At 47.6% G+C, this 24,300-nt stretch overlaps 2 protein-coding genes across 3 annotated transcripts in view; both read left to right on the top strand.

Annotated features, from left to right (window-relative positions):
- The window catches only part of fbl (fibrillarin), a 35,087-nt gene extending 17,998 nt beyond the window's left edge, over nt 1–17,089 (top strand). Inside the window, exons 4-9 of the mRNA XM_072468866.1 lie at nt 4,000–4,094; nt 7,891–8,061; nt 8,262–8,394; nt 9,688–9,800; nt 11,152–11,297; nt 15,900–17,089. Coding sequence (XP_072324967.1) covers nt 4,000–4,094; nt 7,891–8,061; nt 8,262–8,394; nt 9,688–9,800; nt 11,152–11,297; nt 15,900–15,927 — 686 coding nt within the window. The 3' untranslated portion in view covers nt 15,928–17,089. The remainder of the gene's footprint in view (nt 1–3,999; nt 4,095–7,890; nt 8,062–8,261; nt 8,395–9,687; nt 9,801–11,151; nt 11,298–15,899) is intronic.
- A 2,631-nt stretch (nt 17,090–19,720) lies between these two features.
- The window catches only part of LOC140386480 (dual specificity tyrosine-phosphorylation-regulated kinase 1A-like), a 193,515-nt gene continuing 188,935 nt past the window's right edge, over nt 19,721–24,300 (top strand). The window contains exon 1 of one of the 2 annotated variants that reach the window (XM_072468864.1): nt 19,721–19,913. The gene's annotated coding sequence lies outside the window, so the exon portion shown is untranslated. The remainder of the gene's footprint in view (nt 19,914–24,300) is intronic. The other variant, XM_072468861.1, reaches the window with a different exon arrangement.

Below are 24,300 nucleotides of genomic sequence, written 5' to 3'. Positions count from 1 at the left end.
AGGCAGATAGAGGGATCCAGTGTAGGGTTGCAGGAGCCTCCACCTTGAACTTGTCCAACAGGTTTGAGATTCTTGTTTCCTGTGTGAAGGATCAGGGAGGATCAACGAATGGACCACAGTACTGTGGTAAGGAACCATTCAAGTGGGGGCAGAGAAAAGAAATGCAGTAGTAATTGGGGCTTGTATAGTTAGGGGCATAGACGCTGTTCTCTGTGACCAGGATCGAGAATCCCGAAGGATGTGTTGTCTGTCTGGTGCTTGGGTTCAGGATATCTCATCTGGGCTGCAGAGGAACTTGGAATGGGAGGGTAAAGATTCAGTTGTCATGGTCCACATAGGTGCCACCGATGTATAGAACAAGAATGGGGGTTCTGCTGAAGGTATATGAGCATCTGAGGACTAAATTTAAAAAGCAGAACCAAAAAGGTAATCATCTCTGGATTACTACCTGAGCCACAAGCTAATTGGCACAGGGTAAATAAGATTAAAGTGGTAAATGTGTGGCTCAAAGGTTGGTGTGGGAGAAATGGGTTTGAATTCATGGGACATTGGTACCAGTACTGGGAAAGAAGAGATCTGGTTCTGATGGGAAGGTCTTCACCTGAATCAAGATGGGACCAGAGTCCTGGTGAATCATATAATCGGTTAATGTTGAGGACTTTAAAATAATTAATGGGGCCGAGGGCTCAGGAGAGGTTAGTAAAGTTTCCAGAACACGTAATATATCAGAGAATATAGAAAGCGGCAGGATTCCAACTTCAGGCAGAGCAAAAAAAGGGACAACTATGGGAAGTTGGGGAGTCAATGCATGACTGAGGGTGTTGTACCTAAACGTGCGCAGTATACGAAACAAGGTTGTTGTGAGCATTGAAATTGGCTGGTACGATGTTGTGGGCATCAGAGACGTGGCTGCAAGGGGATCAGGGCCGGGATCTAAATATGTGTCCTGTGGAAAGGATGGGCAGTGGAAGTGTGGTTGCATTGTTAGTCAGAAATTAACTTAAATTGCTAGCAAGACGTGATATAGGGTCGGAGGACGTAGAATCTGTGTGGGTAGAGTTGAGGAATCGCAAAAGAAAAATGGTGCTGGCGGGAGTTATGTTTGGGCCCCCTAGCAGAAGTCAGGATGTGGGGCAGAAAATGGCGTGGGTCACTGTCTGTGGAGTCTGCATGTTCTCTCCGTGGCTGCGTGGGTTTCCTCCGGGTGCTGCAGTTTCCTCCCACAATTCCCGAAAGACATGTTTGTTAGGTGAATTGGACATTCTGAATTCTCCCTCTGTGTACCCGAACAGGCACCAGAATGTGGCGACTAGGGGCTTTTCACAGCAACTTCATTGCATTATTAATGTAAGCCTACTTGTGACACTAATAAAGATTATTATGATTATTATAAATAAATCAGGAGACAGAAAAGGCATGCAAGAATGGCAATATTACAGTAATCATGGGAGACTTCAACATGCAGGTGGGCAGGTGGACTGGGAAAGGTTTGTAGCGGGTCCCAAGAAAATAAATTTGTGGAATGTCTACGAGATGGTTTATTGGAGCAGCTTGTGGTAGAGCCTACAAGGGAACAGGCAATTCTGGATTTGGTGATGTGTAATGAGGCAGACTTGATTAGAGAGCTTCAGGTGAAGGAACCCTTGGGAAACAGTGACTGCAATATGATATAATTCACCCTGCAGTTTGAGAGGGCGAAGCTGGAATTCAATGTAACAATTTTACAATTGAATAAAGGTAACTACAAAGACATGAGGGAGGAGCTGGTCAGAGTTGATTGGAAGGGGAGCCTAGCAGAGAAGACTGGAACAGCAATGGCAGGAGTTTTTGTGGGTATTTCAGGAGGCACAACAGAAATTCATCCCAAGGTGGAGGAAACCCTGCTGAGGGGGAGGACAAGGCAACCATGGTTGACGAGGGAAGTCAAGGACAGCGTAAAAGAAAAAGCATACAATGTGGCGTGAATTAGTGGGTAGCCTTTAAAAGAGAGCAGAGGACAACTAAAAAAGCAATATGGGGGAAGATGAAAAAGAGTATAGGCTAGCTAGTAATATAAAAGAAGATTGCAAGAGGTTTTTTTAATGTATAAAAGGTAATAGAGAGGCAAGAATGAACTGGACCACTGGAAAATGAGGCTGGAGAAGTAGTAATAGAAACAAAGAAATGTTGAGGTACTGAATAGGTACTTTGCATCAGTCTTCACGGTGGAAGACACCAGTGGCAGACCAGAACTTCAAGAGAGTCAAATTTGTTAGAGTTCTTTGAGGAGGGAATGAGAACCAGGGGATGTGATCCATTTGGATTTCCAGAAGGCCGTTGACAAGATGCTGTACAGGAGGCTGCTAAATAAGATGAGAGCCCATGATGTTGGGGGCAAAGTACTGGCATGGATAGAGGATTGACAAAAGTCAGAGAGTGGGGATATCCTTTTTAGGATGGCAGTCGGTGACTAGTGGTGTTCTGCAAACATTGGGACCACAGCTTTCACAGTATATATTAGTGATCTGGAAGAAGGAACTTGGGGCAATGTGGCTCGGTTTGCAGATGATACAAAGATATGTAGAGAGACAGGTTGTGTTGAGGAGATAGAAAGGCTGCAGAAGACCTGGACAGGCTAGGAGAGTGGGCAAAGAAGTGGCAGATGGAATACAATGTAGAAAAGTGTGAGATGCACTTTGGTAGGAAGAATAGAGGCATAGACTACTTTCTAAATGGGGAAAAGGCTTTGGAAATCTGAAGCACAAAGGAACTTGGTAGTCCTAGTTCAGAATTGTCTTGCGGTTAACATGCAGGTGGGATGGCACGGTGGTGCAGTGGTTAGCACTGCTGCCTATGAGGACTCCGTTTTCGATCCTGGCTCTGGGTCACGGTCTCCCCGTGTCTGTGTGGATCTCATCCCCACAACACAAAGATGTGCAGGGTAGGTGGATAGGCTGTGCTAAATTGCCGCTTAATTGGAAAAAATTAATTGGGTACTCTTTAAAAAAAAAAAAAATTTTTTAAAGGTTAACATGCAGGTTCAGTTGGCATTTAGGAAGGCAAATTCAATGTTAGCATTAATGTCAAGGGGGCTAGAATACAAGAGCAGGAGTTGAGGCTGTATAAGGCTCAGGTCAGACCCCATTCGGAATATTGTGAGCAGTTTTGAGCCCTGTATCGAAGGAAGGATGTGCTGGCTTTGGGGAGGGTCCGGAGGAGGCTCACAAGAATGATCCCCAGAAGGACTTGTCATACGAAGAGTGGTTGAAGACTCTTGTGTCTGTACTCGATGGAGTTTAGCAGGATGAGGGGGGATCATATTGAAACTTACAGGATACTGCGAGGCTTGGATAGAGTGAACGTGGAGAGGATGTTTCCACTTGTAGGAGAAACTAGAACCAGAGGACACGATCTCAGATCAAAGGGATGGTCCTTCAAAACAGATGAGGAGGAATTTCTTCAGCCAGAGGGTGGTGAATCTGGGACTCATTGCTGCAGAAGGATGTGGATGTCAAGTCACTGTGTGTGCAGAAGGCCTAGATAGATAGGTTCTTGATTAATGAGGGGATCAGGGGTTATGGGGAGAAGACAGGAGAATGGGGATGAGAAAAATATCGGCCATGATTGAATAGCGAGCAGACTCAATGGGCCAAATCGCCTAATTCTGCTCCTATGTCTTGTGGTAATGGGGTGGGGGGTGATTCAGTGAGGACAGGAACAATGATGTTGGAACAAATGAAGGAACGGGAGATAGATTCACGATGAAGGTATCAATGGTTACGACCGAGCCAGCGCCGGTTGGGAGGTCGGGTCTTGATCTTGTGTTGCCAGTCGAGTTGCTGTTTGTGTAATCTTGCTGTGCGCTGATTGGCCCATGCGTTTACCACATTGCGAGCGAGCATGCAGTTGAGGAAAGTACCTCTTTGGCTGCTTGGTGGCGTTCTGAGCCGGTGCTGGGGTGGGCTGGCGATCCACATGCCCTGTGACTGACTGCTGCTCTCTCTCTCTCTCTCTGGTCAGGGGTGTTCATATGCCGTGGTAAGGAAGATGCTCTGGTGACAAAGAACATGGTTCCAGGAGAATCTGTGTACGGGGAGAAGAGGATTGGTGTGGAGGTGAGACTCGCTTTACTGTGCACTCTGTGCCGTTTCAGTACAATGGGGTTTGACCGTCTCGACGGTTCAGACAGAAAGAAAAATGCTGCCAACGCTGGATTATAGCGCAGAAGGAGGTGGTTTGGCCCATCACCTCGATGCTACCTCTGCACAAGCAACTCAGATTCTGACCCAGTTCCCTTTTGAAACCCTTATTTGAATCTGACTCCCGCATGCTATTCGGGCAGGGTATCCTCACCCCTAACCACTCGCTGTTTTAAAAAGATCCTCCATCAAATCTCCCCCTCGACCTTCTCTCCCACGAGGAGGGCAATCCTAGCATCGTCAATCTACACACGGAACTGACATTCCTCAACCCCGGAATCATTCTTGTGAATCTTTTCAGCGCTCTCTCTCTCTCTCTCTCTCTGTGTGTCTCTCTCTCTTTCGTATCTCCCATGCCTCCTAAACCCCTCCTCCCCGACAGCTTAATTTTTCTCGAAGAGGACGATGAACGGCTGCCACCTCGCTAACCCATACCCCTGACTTCGGGGCTCCGAGTCCCTCTATCCTAGCACGATCTGTCTCCGGGCCACCAGGGAGGCAAAGGCCAGGACATCGACCTCTCTCATCCCATGGGCTCCTGGATATTTCTACACACCAAAGGTCGCCTTCTCTGGACTTGGCACCACCCTCACTTTTGCGACCTCTGACATGATGTCAGTACACCCTTTCCAGAAACCCCTCTGCCTTGGTTATGCCCAAAACATATGGACATGGTTCGCAGGACCCCCGCACAGCGCCCACACAAGAGGTTCTCCGAGGTGTTGGGACCGTTGTTGGTAAGGGCCTTTAATGAAGCAAAGGAATTGGGAGTGCGTCCCCCCAACGTTGTCACAGGCGTCGATCTCCCTCATTTTAAAGCGGGATAAGGACCGGAAAATTGTGGGTCATACAGACTGATCTCCCTGTTAAATGTGGATGCCAAACTACTGGCGAAGATCCTGGCCACAAGGATTGAAGACTGCATCCCAGGGGTAATACGGGAGGACCAGGCGGGGTTTGTTAGGGGCGGCATTTGGCGACCAACATTTAGGAGGTTACTTAAGGTTGAGGTAGTGGTGGCCATGCTCGCAGAGAAGGCCTTTTGATCGGGTGGAGTGGGAATACTTAGGAGAGGTCCTGGGGCGGTTTGGATTTGCGCTGGGATTTGTGGATTGGGTCAGGTTGCTATACCAGGCACCGGTGGCGAGTGTGCGGGCGAATTGGGTGAGATCGGATTATTTCCGGTTACACCGGGGAACGAGGCAGAGATGTCCACTTTCCCCACTGTTGTTTGCCTTGGCTATAGAGCCGTTGGCAATGGCATTAAGAACGTCATGGGTCTGGCGGGGTGGAGTACAGGGTCTCGCTTTACGCGGACAATCTACATTTGTGCATATCGGACCTGCTGTGGGGGGTTTGGCGGGATTATGGGGATATTAGAGGAATTTGGCCGGTTCTCGGCATATAAATTGAATATGGGTAAGAGTGATCCAGGCGAGAGGGCAGGAGAAGAGACTGGGTGAGATGACATTCAAGGTGGTGGGAGAGAGCTTTCGATATTTGGGTATCCAGGTGGCGCAGGAGTGGGAGAAGCTGCATAAACTGAATTTGGGTCGGTTGGTAGAACAGATGAGGGGGGGACTTTCGGAGGTGGGACCCGTTCTCGTTGTCATTGGCCGGTGGGTACAGACAGTTAAAATGACGGTCCTCCCAAGGTTTTTTGTTTTTCAGAGCCTTCCAATTTTTCAGAAAAGTAAATGCAGTGATCTTGGGATTTTTTTGAGCGGGTAAAACCCTGCTTTGGGTGGGGGGGGGGGGGGGGCTAGGGCTAGCTCTTCTGATTTTCATTAATTACTACTGGGCAGCGAATATTGCGTGGTCAGGTAGTGGGAGTGGGTGGAGGCGGCCTCCTGTAAGGACCCAACCACTTTTTCATAGACATTTCATAACCACCTTGCTCTTATATTCTGCGCCCCACTTAATAAAGCCCATGATACTGTTTGTTTTATTTACTGCTCTCTCAACCTGTCCTGCCATCTTTGATGATCTATGCACGTATAGCCTGAGGTTTGGAACTCTCCCACAAACTGCAGTTATAGCTGGATCAGTTGTTAATTTTAAATCTGAGATAAATTTCTGTTAAGCAAAGACATTAAGGGATGTAGGCCAAAGGCATGTATATGGAGTTGGGTTACAGATCAGCCATGATGTCATTGAATGGGGCGGCAGGCTCGAGGAGCTGAATGGCCTCCTCCTGTTCCAAAGGAAGGTAGGTCATCCCCGAGCATCGGCCCTCCTTTCTGCTGCCAGTGGAGCCCGTGGCACAAGACAGAAACTGATGTCTGCTGGTCTTTATACCCCTGCTGAACCACCTTCTTCTGTCCTTTGGTCCTGTCGATAGAAATCAGCACGCATGGTTAAGCTGGATTAACAGGTCCACAGGTCACTGAAAGGGGCAACACAGGTGGAGAAGGTGGTCAAGAAGGCGGCATGCTTGCCTTCATTGGCCGGGGCATTGAGTATAGAAATGGGCAAGTCATGTTGCAGCTATATAGGGGGCAGCATGGTGGCGCAGTGGTTAGCATTGCTGCCTCACAGCGCTTGAGGTCCCAGGTTCGATCCCAGCTCTGGGTCACTCTGTATGGAATTTGCACATTCTCCCCGTGTTTGCGTGGGTTTCGCTCCCACAACCCAAAGATGTGTAGGGTAGGTGGATTGGCCAGTCTAAATTGCCCCTTAATTGGAAAAATGAATTGTGCACTCTAAAATTTATTTATTTTTTAAATTTAAAAAAAAAAAAAATGTTGCAGCTGTACAGAACCTTAGTTAGGCCACACTTGGAGTATAGTGTTCAATTCTGGCCACCACACTACCAGAAGGATGGAGCCTTTAGGGTGCAGAAGAGATTTACCAGGATGTTGTTTGGTATGGAGGGCATTAGCTATGAGGAGTGGTTGAATAAACTTGGTTTGTTCTCACTGGAACGAAGGAGGTTGAGGGGTGACCTGATAGAGGTCTACAAAATTATGAGGGGCATAGACAGAGTGGATAGTCAGATACTTTTTCCCAGGGTAGAGGGGTCAATTGCTAGGGGGCATAGGTTTAAGGTGCGGGGGGCAAGGTTTAGAGTAGATGTACGAGGCAAGTTTTTTACGCAGAGGGTAGTGGATGCCTGGAACTCGCTGCCGGAGAAGGTGGTGGAAACAGGGACGATAGTGACGTTTAAGTGACTGCTTAACCACTTCCTTACCTTGCAGGTCAGCTGTTCGGGAGAGAGAGGGAGCCGGGACCTTGGAAACAGCGCGGGAGTTTGAGTACTAGGGGGCATAGGTTTAGAGGAGATGTACGAGGCAAGTTTTTTTTTTTTACAAAGGGTAGTGGGTGCCTGGAACTCGCTGCCGGAGGAGGTGGTGGAAGCAGGGACGATAGTGACATTTAAGGGGCATCTTGACAAATGCATGAATAGGATGGGAATAGAGGGATACGGACCCTGGAAGTGTAGAAGATTTTAGTTTAGATGGGCAGCATGGTCGGCGCAGGCTTGGAGGGCCGAAGGGCCTGTTCCTGTGCTGTACTTTTCTTTGTTTTTTGGATTGTTACAGCTAGAAGGACAATGAAGGAGCTGTTTCCCCGTCCTGTTTCTCAGTGTCTGAGGCCAAGGACATGGAGGGCGAATTTGGCTGACGGTGATTCCCAGGCAGGCTGGGGTGGGTATGGTTTGATTTTCTGTGCAGAATTGACCGGACAGTGGTGGTGTTGTTTTTTCTGCCAGGAAGCAGAGACGAAGATAGAGTACAGAGCTTGGAACCCATTCCGGTCTAAACTTGCGGCTGCGATCCTTGGCGGCATCGACCAGATTCACATCAAGCCGGGAGCCAAAGTGCTGTATCTGGGAGCGGCGTCCGGCACCACTGTTTCTCATGTGTCCGATATTGTGGGACCGGTAAGTAAGCAGGAGAATTGACGCTGGTCAGCATGTTGCACGAGTCAGGTTTAAAAAAACAGGTGCTGCCCATCAGATGGGTACCCATTGCAATGTGGGGGTCCGGTTGGGTTAAGGGTTGTGGGAGGGAGTGCGTAGGCTTTTGGGGAGGTGGTTTCGGAACCTGATCTCTCTCTCTCTCTCTCTCTCCCCTGCAACAGGAAGGCTTGGTTTACGCAGTCGAGTTTTCTCACCGGTCCGGCCGTGATCTCATCAATGTGGCCAAGAAACGGACGAACATCATTCCCATCATCGAAGATGCTAGACACCCACACAAATACCGCATGCTCCTGGGTAAGCTGGGGGGGGGGGGCAGAGTGAAGCGATGGTTTGGGGGTCAAACCTCTTGGAGCTGGGTTTGAGTGGAGCCCTGGTCTCCTCTGTCAATGTGGGGGGAAGGTAAATTGTGTTTGCAATAGTCTGTACACAAGTTGGGGCAGGAGGCAGGCTGTGAGATGAGATGGGAGACCAGAGCTAGGGGAGCCATTGATATGCGAGTCACTGACAAATCCAAGGGGAATTCAGGAAAAACCTCTTTACCCAGAGAGTGAGGAGAATGCGGGACTCACTCCGACAGGGGAGTGGTTGGGAGAATGCGGGACTCACTCTGACAGGGGAGTGGTCGAGGTAAATGGTGTTGATGTATTTAAGGCGGAAGCTGGATAAATAAGGGGTCATGATTTGGGTGGAGGCTTATGGGGCAGGAACACCGACAGGGATTAGAATGTTTCTTTATTCTTCTGGGACCTGGACGGACTGGCCTTTGTCCATCCCTAATTGACCATGAACGGAGTGGCTCGCTCAGCCATTTCAGAGAGGAGGGCAGTTAAGAGTTGACCATGTTGCTGTGTGGGTCTGGTGTCACATGTAGGCCAGACCGGGTGAAGATGGTGGATTGGCTTCCTGAAAGGAGATCCGTGAACCAGATGAGTTTTTACGACAATCGGTGATAATTCCCTTGTCAATGTTGACTGAGTATAGCTTTATAATTCCAGATTTCATTGGTTGAATTTAAATTCCATAGCTGACATGGTGGGATTTGAACCTGTGTCCCCAGAGCTTTCACCTGGGCCCTGGATTACTGGACCACTGACACGGTCACTATGGCGCTATCTCCTCGCCCGTTCCAGACCTGTAAATTTCTCCGCGGCTCGATTGAACAACGAGATGGCAGGCATTGCCTTACCTCTCCCCAGGCACGTAGCGATTCCCACCACCAGCCCCCTGGGACTATCTGCCCTATGTGGATTGGGGACCCTGATGATGGGTAGAAGAGAAGCCTGTTGGTGAGCAGAGACCATGAGGGAGGGAGGGCGGTGGGTGCGCAGTTAAATGTAGCAGTTGCAGATTTGAAATCATCAATTGCCATTGGCTGAAGAGATTTCCTGACTTTGTGTGTGTGGAGATGTTTTCTGATTGCGCTCCGCGTTCTAGACTTCCCCCAAACCCTGGAAATGGGAACAAGGGTTTCCCTCCATTGATTCCCGTTGATATCCAGGGCCGGTATGTGCTCCCGAAGACGTACTTGCCCGGAGTGGCTCCCAGTTACCCCATCCTTGTGTTCACACCCCCCTGATCTCTCCGCAGGAATGGTGGATGTCATCTTTGCAGACGTGGCACAGCCAGACCAGGGCAGGATCGTGGCACTCAACGCACACCATTTTCTCAAAGTTGGCGGTCACTTTGTCATCTCGATTAAGGTGAGCCTGGTGCATCTAGCCCCTTGTCTGCGTCTCTGTGAGGGTCGGTGAGTTTGAGCGACGTGGCCTTTCACTTGAGGGGTATGAGGGAGGTATGTTCCCTTTCCCCCCCACCTCCCTCTCTATGCAGACACTCACTCAATCCCTCCCAAGGTCCCTGTTGGACTGGGCAGCTGCAAAAAATAAATAAATACGTGGGAAGCGATCGTACCTGTGGAACATTCCGAGGTTTACGGGATGCAGATGTCTCTCTTGGCAGTTATGGTGCTCGCTGTTCTGTCGGAAAACTCCGTAATGGACTTGCATGGAAGAGTACAGCATTTATTGTGTTCCCTGGTGTTTTGGTGGAGGGAGGATTGATTGTTCTGTCCACGGGTCTTCCTGCTCTTTCAACAGTGCTGTCCGATCAGTTGAAGAGACTTAGCTCTGACCTTGGTTTGATGGCATGTCCCAGCAGCGGCACCCTGGCCATTGCAAAGCATTCTCTCCTTACAGCATGAAAGAGTCAGCCCAGGTTATTTACTTTAGTTCTGCAGAGAGACATCAACCCAGCTCGAATGTGATTGGGGAGAGTGTACATGGGGATTTGGGAGGGGATTAAATGGGTGGGTAGAGTCGGTGATAGGGGAGAGTGTACATGGGAATGTGGGAGGGGATTAAATGGGTGGGTAGAGTCAGTGATGGGGAGAGTGTACATTGGGTGTAAGTGGGGATTGAATGGGTGGGTAGAGTCAGTGATAGGGGAGAGTACATGGGGATGTGGGAGGGGATTAAATGGGTGGGTAGAGTCATTGATAGGGGTGAGTGTACATGGGGATGTGGAAGGGGATTAAATGGGCGGGTATAGTTAGTATTGGGGGGAAGAGTGTACTTGGGGTATGGATGGGTAGTCCGTGATAGGGGAGTGTACACATGGGGCTGTGGGAAGGGAGTGAATGAGTGGGTAGAGCCACAAGCAATTAGATATTGCAATGTTAACGCATTTCCTCCCAGTCCAAAGATGTGCAGGTTAGGTTGGGTTATGGAGATTGGGTGGGAAAAGGAGGGTCAGTGCGGACTCGATGAGCCTTCTGCACTGTAGGAATTCTATGGTTTGGAATTGACTTGATAAGATCCCAATTGCATCTTATGACCGTTTTGCCTATAGATTTGAAAATTGAGTGGGGGGCATGTTTGGCAGTCTTTTTTGAATCTAGATTAGCTCGGGCTGGAATCTGATAAACCTGTGACTGCAAACAAGATCCATCAGGAGGTGTCTTTCCAGGAAGCCTGGGGGAGTGCACCAGCCTCACCGTTGACCTAACGCCTTTGTGCGATTGTACTCTTCTTTCCCCCCCCCCCCCCATTGCAGGCAAACTGCATTGACTCCACCGCAGCCCCTGAGGCAGTGTTTGCAGCGGAGGTGAAGAAAATGCAACAGGAGAATATGAAACCCCAGGAACAGTTGACGTTGGAGCCGTACGAGAGAGATCACGCTGTTGTTGTAGGGACATACAGGTGAGTTTGTGTTATTCAATAATTCCTGCCCGTCTCTATTGACTAACAACAACCTCTAGGCTCGCAGGGGGTGGGTGTTAGATTCCCTGGTATTTCCTGCTGAACCAGATTGTGCTTTGTTGTGCTTCACTTTAACATAAGAACTAGGAGCAGGAGTAGGCCATCTGGCCCCTCGAGCCTGCTCCCCAATTCAATGAGATCATGGCTGATCTTTTGTGGACTCAGCTCCACTTTCCGGCCCGAACATAACCCTTAATCCCTTTATTCTTCAAAAACTATCTATCTTTATCTTAAAAACATTTAATGAAGGAGCCTCTACTGCTTCACTGGGCAAGGAATTCCATAGATTCACAACCCTTTGGGTGAAGAAGTTCCTCCTAAACTCAGTCCTAAATCTACTTCCCCTTATTTTGAGGCTGTGCCCCCTAGTTCTGCTTTCACCCGCCAGTGGAAACAACCTGCTCGCATCTATCCTATCTATTCCCTTCATAATCTTATATGTTTCTATAAGATCCCTCCTCATCCTTCTAAATTCCAACAAGTACAGTCCCAGTCTACTCAGCCTCTCCTCGTAATCCAACCCCTTCAGCTCTGGGATTAACCTAGTGAATCTCCTCTGCACACCCTCCAGTGCCAGTACGTCCTTTCTCAAGTAAGGAGACCAAAACTGAACACACTACTCCAGGTGTGGCCTCACTAACACCTTATACAATTGCAGCATAACCTCCCTAGTCTTAAACTCCATCCCTCTAACAATGAAGGACAAAATTCCATTTGCCTTCTTAATCACCTGTAAACCAACTTTTTGAGACTCATGCACTAGCACACCCGGGTCTCTCTGCACAGCAGCATGTTTTAATATTTTATCATTTAAATAATAATCCCTTTTGCTGTTATTCCTACCAAAATGGATAATCTCACATTTGTCAACATTGTATTCCATCTGCCAGACCCTAGCCTATTCACTTAGCCTATCCAAATCCCTCTGCAGACTTCCAGTATCCTCTGCACTTTTTGCTTTACCACTTATCTTAGTGTCGTCTGCAAACTTGGACACATTGCCCTTGGTCCCCCAACTCCAAATCATCTATGTAAATTGTGAACAGTTGTGGGCCCAACACTGATCCCTGAGTGACACCACTAGCTACTGATTGCCAACCAGAGAAACACCCATTAATCCCCACTCTTTGCTTTCTATTAATTAACCAATCCTCTACCCATGCAACTACTTTCCCCTTAATGCCATGCATCTTTATCTTATGCAGTAACCTTTTGTGTGGCACCTTGTCAAAGGCTTTCTGGAAATCCAGATATACCACATCCATTGGCTCCCCGTTATCTACCGCACTGTTAATGTCCTCAAAAAATTCCACTAAATTAGTGAGGCACAACCTGCCCTTAATGAACCCATGCTGCGTCTGCCCAATGGGACAATTTCCATCCAGATGCCTCGCTATTTCTTCCTTGATGATAGATTCCAGCATCTTCCCTACTACTGAAGTTAAGCTCACTGGCCTATAATTACCCGCTTTCTGCCTACCTCCTTTTTTAAACAGTGGTGTCATGTTTGCTAATTTCCAATCTGCCGGGACCACCCCAGAGTCTAGTGAATTTTGGTAAATTATCACTAGTGCATTTGCAATTTCCCTAGCCATCTCTTTTAGCACTCTGGGATGCATTCCATCAGGTCCAGGAGACTTGTCTACCTTTAGCCCCATTAGCTTGCCCATCACTACCTCCTTGGTGATAACAATCCTCTCAAGGTCCTCACCTGTCATAGCTTCATTTCCATCAGTCACTGGCATGTTATTTGTGTCTTCCACTGTGAAGACCGACCCAAAAAACCTGTTCAGTTCCTCAGCCATTTCCTCATCTCCCATTATTAAATCTCCCTTCTCATCCTCTAAAGGACCAATATTTACCTTAGCCACTCTTTTCTGTTTTATATATTTGTAGAAACTTTTACTATCTGTTTTTATATTCTGAGCAAGTTTACTTTCATAATCTATCTTACTCTTCTTTATAGCTTTTTTAGTAGCTTTCTGTTGCCCCCTAAAGATTTCCCAGTCCTGTAGTCTCCCACTGATCTTTGCTACTTTGTATGTTTTTTCCTTCAATTTGATACTCTCCCTTATTTCCTTAGATATCCACGGTCGATTTCCCCTCCTTCCTTTTTGTTGGTATAAATCTTTGCTGAGCACTGTGAAAAATCACTTGGAAGGTTCTCCACTGGTCCTCAACTGTTTCACCATAAAGTCTTTGCTCCCAGTCTACCTTAGCTAGTTCTTCTCTCATCCCATTGTAATCTCCTTTGTTTAAGCACAAAACACTAGTGCTTGATTTTACCTTCTCACCCTCCATCTGTATTTTAAATTCCACCATATTGTGATTGCTCCTTCCGAGAGGATCCCTAACTATGAGATCCTGAATCAATCCTGTCTCATTACACAGGACCAGATCTAGGACCGCTTGTTCCCTCGTAGGTTCCATTACATACTGTTCTAGGAAACTATCGCGGATACATTCTATAAACTCCTCCTCAAGGCTGCCTTGGCCGACCTGGTTAAACCAATCAACATGTAGATTAAAATCCCCCATGATAACCGCTGTACCATTTCTACGTGCATCTGTTATTTCTTTGTTTATTGCCTGCCCCACCATAATGTTACTATTTGGTGGCCTATAGACTACTCCTATCAGTGACTTTTTCGCCTTGCTATTCCTGATTTCCACCCAAATGGATTCAACCTTATTCTCCATAGCACCGATGTCATCCCTTACTGTTGCCCGGATGTCATCCTTAAATAACAGAGCTACACCACCTCCCTTACCATCCACTCTGTCCTTCCGAATAGTTTGATACCCTCGGATATTTAACTCCCAGTCGTGACCATCCTTTAACCATGTTTCAGTAATGGCCACTAAATCATAGTCATTCACAATGATTTGCGCCATCAACTCATTTACCTTATTCCGAATACTACGAGCATTCAGGTAAAGCACACTTATGTTGGCTTTTTTACCTCTGTTCTGAATCTTAACACCTCGATCAGTAACCTCTCCTCAGTTATATTTCCTCTTAACCTTTCTCCTAATTTTCCTTGTCGTTGAACCCATATCTTCATGTAACAACCTGCTGCGTTGCTTACCATTAATTTTTCACTTCCCGTTTTATTCCTTTTAGTATTCCTGGTCCTATTCACTGATCTCCCCTCAGTCACTGTACCTTGTACTGTCGCCCTTTTTGATTTTTGACTATGGCTTCTCTGCCTTACACTTTCCCCCTTACTGCCTTTTATTTCTGTCCCTGTTTTACTACCTTCCAACTTCCTGCATCGGTTCCCATCCCCCTGCCACATTAGTTTAAACTCTCCCCAACAGCTCTAGCAAATACCCTCCCTAGGGCATCGGTTCCAGTCCTGCACAGGTGCAGACCGTCCGGTTTGTACTGGTCCCACCTCCCCCAGAACCGGTTCCAATGTCCCAGGAATTTGAATCCCTCCCTCTTGCACCATCTCTCAAGCCACGCATTCATCCTATCTTTGTCCCTAAGGAAGTGTGTGGGGGTTCAATCTATTATTTCAGAGGTGAAGTGGGGAATGTCCTCTTGTTGAGAGGATGTGCAGCAGGTTCCTGCTTGTTCCTGGCAGCAGGAGAAGGCCATTCAGCCCTTCATGCTTGCTCCGCCATTCGGTAAACTCCAAGCTGATCTGCTTGTGGTGTTGACTCCACCCTGTCATCTGCCCCACCATGACCCTCTACTCACTTGAATCAAAAGTCTGTCTAATTTGTCCTTGAATAAATGGCCCAGTCTCCACTGCCTTGAGGAACAGGTTTCCCCAAACTAACCACCCTTGGAGAAAAGACTTCTTCTTACTTCTGTAAGAATGGGAGACCTCTTCCTGTTAAACTGTGTTCCTCCCCCCCCCCCCCCCCCCCCGTTCTGTATCTCCCCACTAGTGAGCGAGTGGGCTGCACAGTGGTTAGAACTGCTGCCTCAGTGACACGGACTCTGGTGACTGTCTATGTGGAGTTTCCATGTTCTCCCCGTATCTGTGTGGATTTCCTCCCCCAGTCCAAAGATGTGCAAGTTAGGTGGATTGGCCATGATCAATTGCCCCTTGGTGTCCACAGATGTGTTGGTTAGGTGAATTGGCCATGCTAAATTGCCTCTTCGTGTCTCAAGATGTGCAGGTTAGGTGGGGTTACGGGGATGGGGTGGGACAGTGGGCCTAGGTATGGTGCACTTTTGGAGGGTCGGTGCAGTCTCGATGGGCTGAATGGCGTCCTGCAGTGTATGGATACTATTGACCAGTGCGAACGTCCTCCTGCCGTTGTTTCCGTAAGATCACCGACTCTCATTAGTGAGGCTTGCCAAGAAATGGCTGCTTGCCTCAGTTTGCTCTCCCAACAGGCCAACCGCCACTCCCTCAAGTTAGCCTAGAGCTCTGATCCCTGCAATGCGACTCGAACCTTCTCCACATCTAATCGGAGGGTGTGCGTTTTGAGTAATTCCTTGCTGAGGTGGCTTTGCATTTTATAGGTGACAGTAGACTGATTCGGGCGTGCTCTTTGTGACATTTGCCTCCTCCTTCCTTGCAGGCCGGCATCTAAGCAAAAGAGATTTTAACCCAAGATTGGAGACCAAGGATAGATGAGAAAGAAGTCCTTTGCCAACGCAGCAAGTCTGGGACCCGATTTGTACAAAACTTTTCCGACTGGATCGCCAAAGAGATTGAAATTCGTGTCAATTTACTGAATTTGTGGTTTTTATTTTCCATTTGTCCAAAACCGCTCAACTTCTCAGACTATTAGTTTGTAATATATTTGTCTATTCTGGGAGGGGGGCTGTGAGAGGAGAGCACATGCCTTTTGGCTTTATGGGTAAATTTATCTTTAAATCAAATGTTTTGGGGTCGGGAGGGCATAGGATTTGCGTTTCGAGTTATGGCTCTTGAGTGGTTCAAACATTGTAACCTCTTCTATTGGGAACACAAGAGGTAGGAAAGAAGAGGCCATTTTCCCCCTCCTGCTTTTCCCCCATCCAATAAAATCATGACTGATCTTTGACCCTGGACTCCATTTCCTGCCCTATCCTTTTCGTGCCCAGATATCCGTCAATATCCCAGTCTGGAATATACTCGTTGACGGGGGCATTCATAGTTCTCTGAGGTGGAGAAATGCAAAGATTTACAACCCTCTTGGGTAAAGACAATTCTCCTCATCCCCCCCCCCCAAACAAGTTCTGGAATTTCCAGCTGCAAACCCTCTTGAGAATGTTGTGTTAAATGAGATCGCTTGTCAAACTTCCGAAGTAGGCAGCATGATGGTGCAGTGGTTAGCACTGCTGCCTCACTGCGTTGAGGACCCGGTTCGATCCCGGGTCAATGTCCATGTGGATTTTGCGCATTCCCCCTTGTTTGTGTGGGTCTCACCCCCACGACCCTGATGTGCAGGCTAGACTAAATTTCCCCTAAATAGGAAAAAAAAAGAATCAGGTACTCTGAATTTATATAAAAAAAGACTTTCGAACTTCAAGAGACCAGTTGAGCCATTCATTGCGTATCTCGAGTGTTTTGTCCATCTCCTGAAGTGTAAAAATAGGCTCTTGCGTTAAGAGGTACAGAGACCTGATAAGAAAACAGAAACCTGTGTACGGGCAAGTTGGTCTGGAGGTTTTCCCTGTATCTAGCAGTAGTTAGCTGGCCTATGGGACAATGTTGTATACTCTAGTTGCTAATGAATTTTCAATGCATTGCTATATTATTATTACAAAAAAACACCCAAACAAACGAGCTTCAGGTGCGGTGTGATTTTCTTTGGAGGGGGTTCCCTGTCAAGGGTTTTCATTTGTAGCAAACGAGAGGAGGGACGTTGATGTGGTGATCCAGACCTTACCCTTCTAATTCTGGATTTGCGATTTCTCTTGGTGATGACACTCGGAACATTTAGGATGCTTGAACATGAGGGAGCTGCCTCTCCGCTGGCGAGCTAGTGGAGATTTGCACGTGCCCGGTTTGTTCTCTTGCTGAATCGTGGTACATTGGTCCCTTGCCAGCAATCAGCGGAGGTGGTGGAGGTTGTGGTGATTGCCACTTTGTAGGATGGCGTGAGGAAAATCCAAGTCTCATTTTCAATTAATGACTATTGCACCAATTCCAACAGTACGAGGAACCAAACACATAGCAAACTAAATCCACAGGTATAACACATGGCGGGGTGGGGGGTTGTGGTTGTCATCTTGTCAGGTAGGAACATTTAAACCACCAAGGTTTTTATTCAAAGATAGAATTAAACGTTTGGAGGCAAAGTGGACAGATTTATGGTCATTGGGGATCTGAAAATGTGAAGTGCGAGTGAAACTTTTTAAAAAACACGCACAATGGGTGGTACGGTGGCGCAGTGGTTATCGCTGCTGCCTCACACCCGGGTTTGATCCCGGGTCACTGTCTTGCACGTTCAACTCCAAGTCTACATGGGTCTCACCCTCACAACCCAAAGATGTGCAGAATAGGTGAATTGGCCATGCTAAATTGCCTCTTGGAGAAAAAAAAACACGATAGGGAAGACCTCTCCCTGGGGTAATTTAGTTTAGCTCAGTGGGCTAGACAGCTGATTTGTGATGCAGAACCAGACCAGCCACGCGGGTTCAATTCCTGTACCAGCTGAGCATTCTGAATTCTCCCTGTGTACCCGAACAGATGTCGGAATGTGGCAACTAGGGGCTTTTCACAGTAACTTCATTGCAGTGTTAATGTAAGTCTACTTTTAACAATAAAGATTATTTATTTTATGGCCAACATTTTGTTAAGGCAAGCACGGTAGCACAGTGGTCAGCACAATTGCTTCACATCTCCAGGGTCCCAAGTTTGATTCCTGGCTTGGGTCAGTGTATGAGCTCTGTGTCTGTGTGGGTTTCCTCTGGGTGCTCCAGTTTCCTCCCACAGTCCAAAGATGTGCAGGTTAGGTGGATTGGCCATGCTAAATTGCCCTTAGTGTCCACGAAGGTTAGGTGGGGTTACTAGGGAGTTATGGGGTGCTCTTTCTAAGGGGCAGTGCAGACTCGATGGGCCGAATGGCCTCCTGCACTGTAAATTCTATGATTCTAAGCATGGGAAAAGTAAAAACACCACGGTAGTTATTCAAGATCAAATTCAATATAGGTCGGCAAAACGGATTGATTTATGGAGGATGATCTAACACTGAAGTGTGAGTTCATTTATTTTTTGTAACGACACACACAACCCAACAGGGATAACCTCTCCCTGAGGTGGTTTGTTATGGTGACCATCTTTGATAAGGCAAGTGCAGGGAAAATTCAAACCACCAGTGTTTTATTCACCCAAAATAGAAATAAAACCATTTAAAGGCAAAGCAAACTTATTTATGTAAGTAGCTGAGTGAGTAAAATGTAATAAAATCACAGCAGGCGACAGGATGACCTGGGTGGGGAGGACGAGACAGTTTGTTGTGGCTACCATCTTAAGGCAAGCTCAGGAAAAAGACCTGAAGCAAAAGCTGGCAGATTTATGGACATCGTGGGGCTGAAAGTGTGAAGGAGTAAAATGATTGGGGGGAGGTGGTGAAGGATGAAAGAGACGGCTTGCTGTGTCCGCCATTTTGCAAAGCGAGCGCGGGAAGATTCAAACCGTTGGATAAAATAAGGCCTTGGGCGGTAAAGTTGACGGATTTATGGGCATTGGGGGGTTGAAAATTAAAAGCGAGTCACGTTATTGGCGGCGGGGATGATCTCTCGTGGGAGGAAAGAGACGGCTCGTTCTGGCCGCCATTTTGTAAGACGAGCTTGTGAAGATTCAAACCGTTGCGATGTTTTTTTTCTTTAAGTTTACATTTTTTTGTTGTCCCACGAGGAGAAAATCTGACCGATGTCCCTCAAAATCTCTCTCTGCTGACTCGCCGCCGCCGTAATTCCAGGGCGCTCCTCAGCCGCCATTTTGGGCCGGGCGCGCGGGAAAATTCAAAAGAAAATCCAACGGACGCCCGGGCGAGGGGTTAAATTTAACTTAAAATTTCCCCGAGTGGGAAAATCTGACTGATTTTCCGAGGCGGGCGGTCACTTGAAGTAATTGCCGAGGAGGTTTTTTTCAAAACGTGTTTATTATGTTTGTTGTTATTTGGAAAAGGCGGCGGTTGGCGGCGGCCGCCATTTTGCGGCGGGCGGGAAGTTTGAATCGAGCGAAGAGAAAATAAAAGAGGGGAAAAAGAAAGGACGGGAAAAGCAGAGGCCGCCGAATCTGTATTTATTATTTTTCTTTCTTTTCGGAATCTCGGGGAGTGGTTTTAGAGGGTGTGTTTTTTTCCTGCGGCGGCGGGGGATAGCGAGGGACACGAATAAGGGTGAAGGCGGCCGTGGTCGCTACTCGAGACCGGGGCCTAAGGCCCCCGGCTCCCGGGGTGGGGGGGAGGGAAGCGCCATCTTTGTCGGGAGAGATTGGGGCCGGGGTGAGAATAGGCCGGACCGGGACGCGACCACCCAGAGCGAGTCGGGGACGCTCGGGGTGGTGGGGGGATCAGCGACCCCGGCCTCGCTCCCTTCCCCCCTCAACGCCCAGGACAGAGACACCGCCAGCCCGGCTGCCCAGGTCGCTCTCTGAGGTGAGTGAGGAAGAGGGTGTTGACAACCGGCAACAGAGGCTCTAACTCCATGTCAAGGGCTCTTAACCCCATATCTGATCAATAACAGGGGCTCTAACTCTATCTGATCAATAGCAGGGGCTCCAGCTCCCTATCTGATCAATATAGGGGCTCTTAATTCCACATCTGTTCAATACAGGGGCTCCAACTCCACATCTGATCAATAACAGGGGCTCTAACCAACTATCTGATCAACAAACAAGGGCTCTCCATATCTGATCAATAACAGGGGCTCTAACTCCATATCTGATTAATAATAGGGGCTCTAACTCCATATCTGATCAATAACAGGGGCTCTATCTCCATATCTGGTCAATAACAGGAACTCTAGCTGCATTTCTGATCAATAACAGTCTCTAACTCAGTATCTGATCAACGCTTGGACTTGATATCTGCACAGGATTAGGTCTTTTGGCTCATCAAATCAGCACTGGCTCTCTGAAAGAACATTCTACTTAGTCCCACTCCCAAAGAACACTACAGCACAGGAACAGGCCCTTTGGCCTGCCAAGCCTGCGCCAATCCAGATTCCTTATTTAGACCTATTACTTATTGCCCAATGATCTGTATTCCTCCATTCCCGCCCATTCATGTGTCTTATCAAGATACATCTTAACCGTTGCTATCGTGCCTGCCTTCACTGGCAATGCGTTCCAGGTACCCACCACCCGTTGCAAATCTCTCCTAAATCTTCCTCTTGAACCTGTGCCCCCTTGTAATTGAGTCTTCCACCCTGTCTATACTACTTATAATTATGTCGACCTCAATCAGGTCTCCTCTCGGCCTCCATCTTTCCAAAGAAAATAATCCATGTTTGTTCAACCTCTCCTCATAGCTAACACCCTACAGACCAGCCAACAGCCTGGTAATCTTTGCATTCTCCAAACCATCCACGTCCTTTTGGTAGTGTAGCGACCAGCACTGCACACTATATTCCAAATGTGGCCTAACTAAAGTTTTATACAACTGTAACATGACCTGCCAACTCTTGTACTCAGTGCCCTGGCCGATGAAGACAAGCATGCCGTCCATATGCCTTCTTGACCACCTTATCCACCTGCATTGTCACTTTCATGGAACTGTGGACCTGAACGCACAGATCCCTCTGTTGTCAATGTTCCTATGGGTTCTGTCATTTACTGTATAATTCACACCTGAATTTGATATTCCAAAATGCAGCACCTCGCATTTATCCGGATTGAACTCCCATCTGCCATTTCTTTGCCCAGCACTAATCTACCTATATTCTGTTGTATTCCCTGACCGTCCCCTTCACTATCTGCAACTCCACCTATCTTAGTGTCATCTGCAAACTTGCTAACCAGACCATCTCCATTTTCCTCCAGATCATTTATATATTCCAAACAACAGTGATCCCAGCACTGATCCTTGTGGTACAGCACTGGTTATAGATCTCCATTCTGAAAAACTCCCTTCCACTGTTACTCTGTCTCCTGTTGCCAAGCCAGTTCTTTATCCATCTAGCTAGCACACCCCGAATCCCATGCAACTTTACCTTTTGTAACAGTCTACCATGAGGGACCTTGTCAAACACCTTACTAAAGTCCATGTAGACGACATCCACAGCCTTCCCCTCACAAAACCATGTTGCCTATCACTAAGAAGTTCATTTGCTTCCAAATGTGAATAAATCTTATCCCTCAGTATCTTCTCCAACATCTTCCCCACCACTTATGTCAGGCTCACCAGTCTACAATTACCTGGATTATCCCTGTTTCCCTCCTTAAACAAAGAAACAACATTGACTATTCTCCAGTCCACTGGAACCTCGCCTGTTGTCAAAGATGATGCAAAGATATCTGTTAAGGCCCCAGCCATTGGCTCTCTCGCCTCCCACAGTAACCTGCAAAAATCCCATCCAATCCAGGGGACTTATCTACCTTAATGAATTTTAAGATATCCAAAACTTCCTCCTTCATTATGCTGACATGTCCCATCCCTAACCTCAACATCCATCATGTCCCTCTCCTTGGTGAATACCGATGCAAAGTACTCATTAAGGATCTCACCCACTTCCTCTGACTCCACGCATAACTTCCCTCCCTTTGTCCTTGAGTGGTGCTACTTTTTCCCAAGCTACCCTCTTGCTCCTTATATATGTATAAAAGGCATTGGGATTTTCCTTGACCCTGTTTGCCAATGACATTTCATGGCCTCTTTTAGCCCTCCTAACTCCCTGTTTGAGTTTGTTCCTACTTTCCCTACATTCTTCAACAGCTTTATCTGTTTTTAGTTGCCTGGACCTTATGTATGCTTCCTTTTTTTTTGTTCTCGTCTCACAATTTGCCCTGTCATCCATGGTTCCCTAATCTTTTTTTTAAAATTTAGAGTACCCAAATATTTATTCTTCCCAATTGGGCAATTTAGCGTGGCCAATGCACCTATCCTGCACATCTTTGGTTTGTGAGGGTGAGACCTACGCAGGCATGTGGAGAAAGTGCAAACTCCACACGGTCAGTTACCTGGGACCGGGATTGATCCCGGGTCCTCGGCGCCGTGAGGCAGCAGTGCTAACCACTGCGCCACCATGCTGACCCCCATGGTTCCCTAATCCTGCCATTTCTGTCCTTCGTTTTCGCATAAACATGCCTGCCCTGCCTAATCAAAGACTCCCACGTATCAAACGTGGATTTACCCTCAAACAGCCGCTCCTAATCCACATTCTCCAGCTCTTGCCGAATTCTGTTTTAGTTAGCTTTCCCCCCAATTTAGCACCCTCACTCGAGGACCACTTTTGTCCTTATCCATGAGTATTCGAAAGCTTACAGACTTATGATCACTCTTCCCAAAATGTTCCCCAACTGAAACTTTGGCCATCTGGCTGGGCTCATCCTCCAACACTAGGTCCAGTAAGACCCCCTCCCTGGTTGGACTATCAACATGCTGTTTCAAAAAACCCTCTTGGATACACCTAACCAATTGCTCTCCATCTGAACCTCTGGCAAAAGGGAGTCCCAGTCATATGGGGGAAATTAAAATCACCCACCAAAATAATTCTCACACCATTCCAGAATCTGACTACATATCCGTTCCTCTGTATCTCTCCGCCTTATCCCTGTAAACTTGCACATTTTTTCTTTTCAGATTGCAATCCAATTTCTTTCCACACGCCATTATCGAACCTGCCTCCACCATCCTTTTGGGAAGTTTGTTTCACCCTCTGGGTGAAAATCTTTTTCCTCACATCACTTCTATTCCTTCTGCTCATTATTTTAAATCTGCGCTCCAGTTCTTGATGCTCTCCTGAGTGAGAACAGTTTCTCACTATTTAACTTTGTCATACCGCTCAGGATCGCCAAGGAAAACAGACCCAACCTCTACAATCTGATCAGTGACAGGGCTTTTTACTCAGTTTCTGAATGATGACAGCCTCTAAATAAATGGCTGATTAATACCACTGACTCCCAACTCCGTATCTGATCTGAGGCAGGGGATTTAACACAATACCTGATCAATATCAGGGGCTCTAACGCAGAATCTTTAAAAAAATATATATTTATTAAAGTTTTTTAACAACACAATTTTTCTCCCTTACAAACAATACCCCCCCCCCGTAACAAAATAACAAGAAATCGCACTGAGCAAGATATATACATGGCAAAATGGTATATTTACATAGCTTTATACACTGGCTCTCTCCCGCACGTGCCAGTTTCCCCCACCCTTCATGTTATCTCTTGCTCATCCACCCCCCCAAGCAATCCCCCATTTCCCCCCCCCCCCCCTTCCCAAGACGTCCCCCCCCCCCCCCCCCCGGGTTGCTGCTGCTGCTGACCAACCTTCCTCTAACGCTCCGCGAGATGGGGGCAGCACGGTAGCCTTGTGGATAGCACAATTGCTTCACAGCTCCAGGGTCCCAGGTTCGATTCCGGCTTGGGTCACTGTCTGTGCGGAGTCTGCACATCCTCCCCGTGTGTGCGTGGGTTTCCTCCGGGTGCTCCGGTTTCCTCCCACAGTCCAAAGATGTGCAGGTTAGGTGGATTGGCCATGATAAATTGCCCTTAGTGTCCAAAATTGCCCTTAGTGTTGGGTGGGGTTACTGGGTTATGGGGCTAAGGGTGGTGGTGTTGACCTTGGGTAGGGTGCTCTTTCCAAGAGCCGGTGCAGACTTGATGGGCCGAATGGCCTCCTTCTGCACTGTAAATTCTATGAAATCTATGAAATAGTCTAGGAACGTTTGCCACCGCCTGTAGAACCCCTGCGCAGACCCTCTCAAGGCAAACTTAATCCTCTCCAACTTTATGAACCCAGCCATGCCGTTTATCCAGGCCTCCACGCTATGGGGCTTCGCCTCCTTCCACATTAGCAGGATCCTTCGCCGGGCTAC

The sequence above is a fragment of the Scyliorhinus torazame genome, chromosome 12 (genome assembly GCF_047496885.1).
Source record: "Scyliorhinus torazame isolate Kashiwa2021f chromosome 12, sScyTor2.1, whole genome shotgun sequence".
Classification (NCBI taxonomy): domain Eukaryota; kingdom Metazoa; phylum Chordata; class Chondrichthyes; order Carcharhiniformes; family Scyliorhinidae; genus Scyliorhinus; species Scyliorhinus torazame.
Note: the sequence above shows the minus strand (reverse complement) of the source record. Positions and strands in the feature narration are given on the sequence as shown.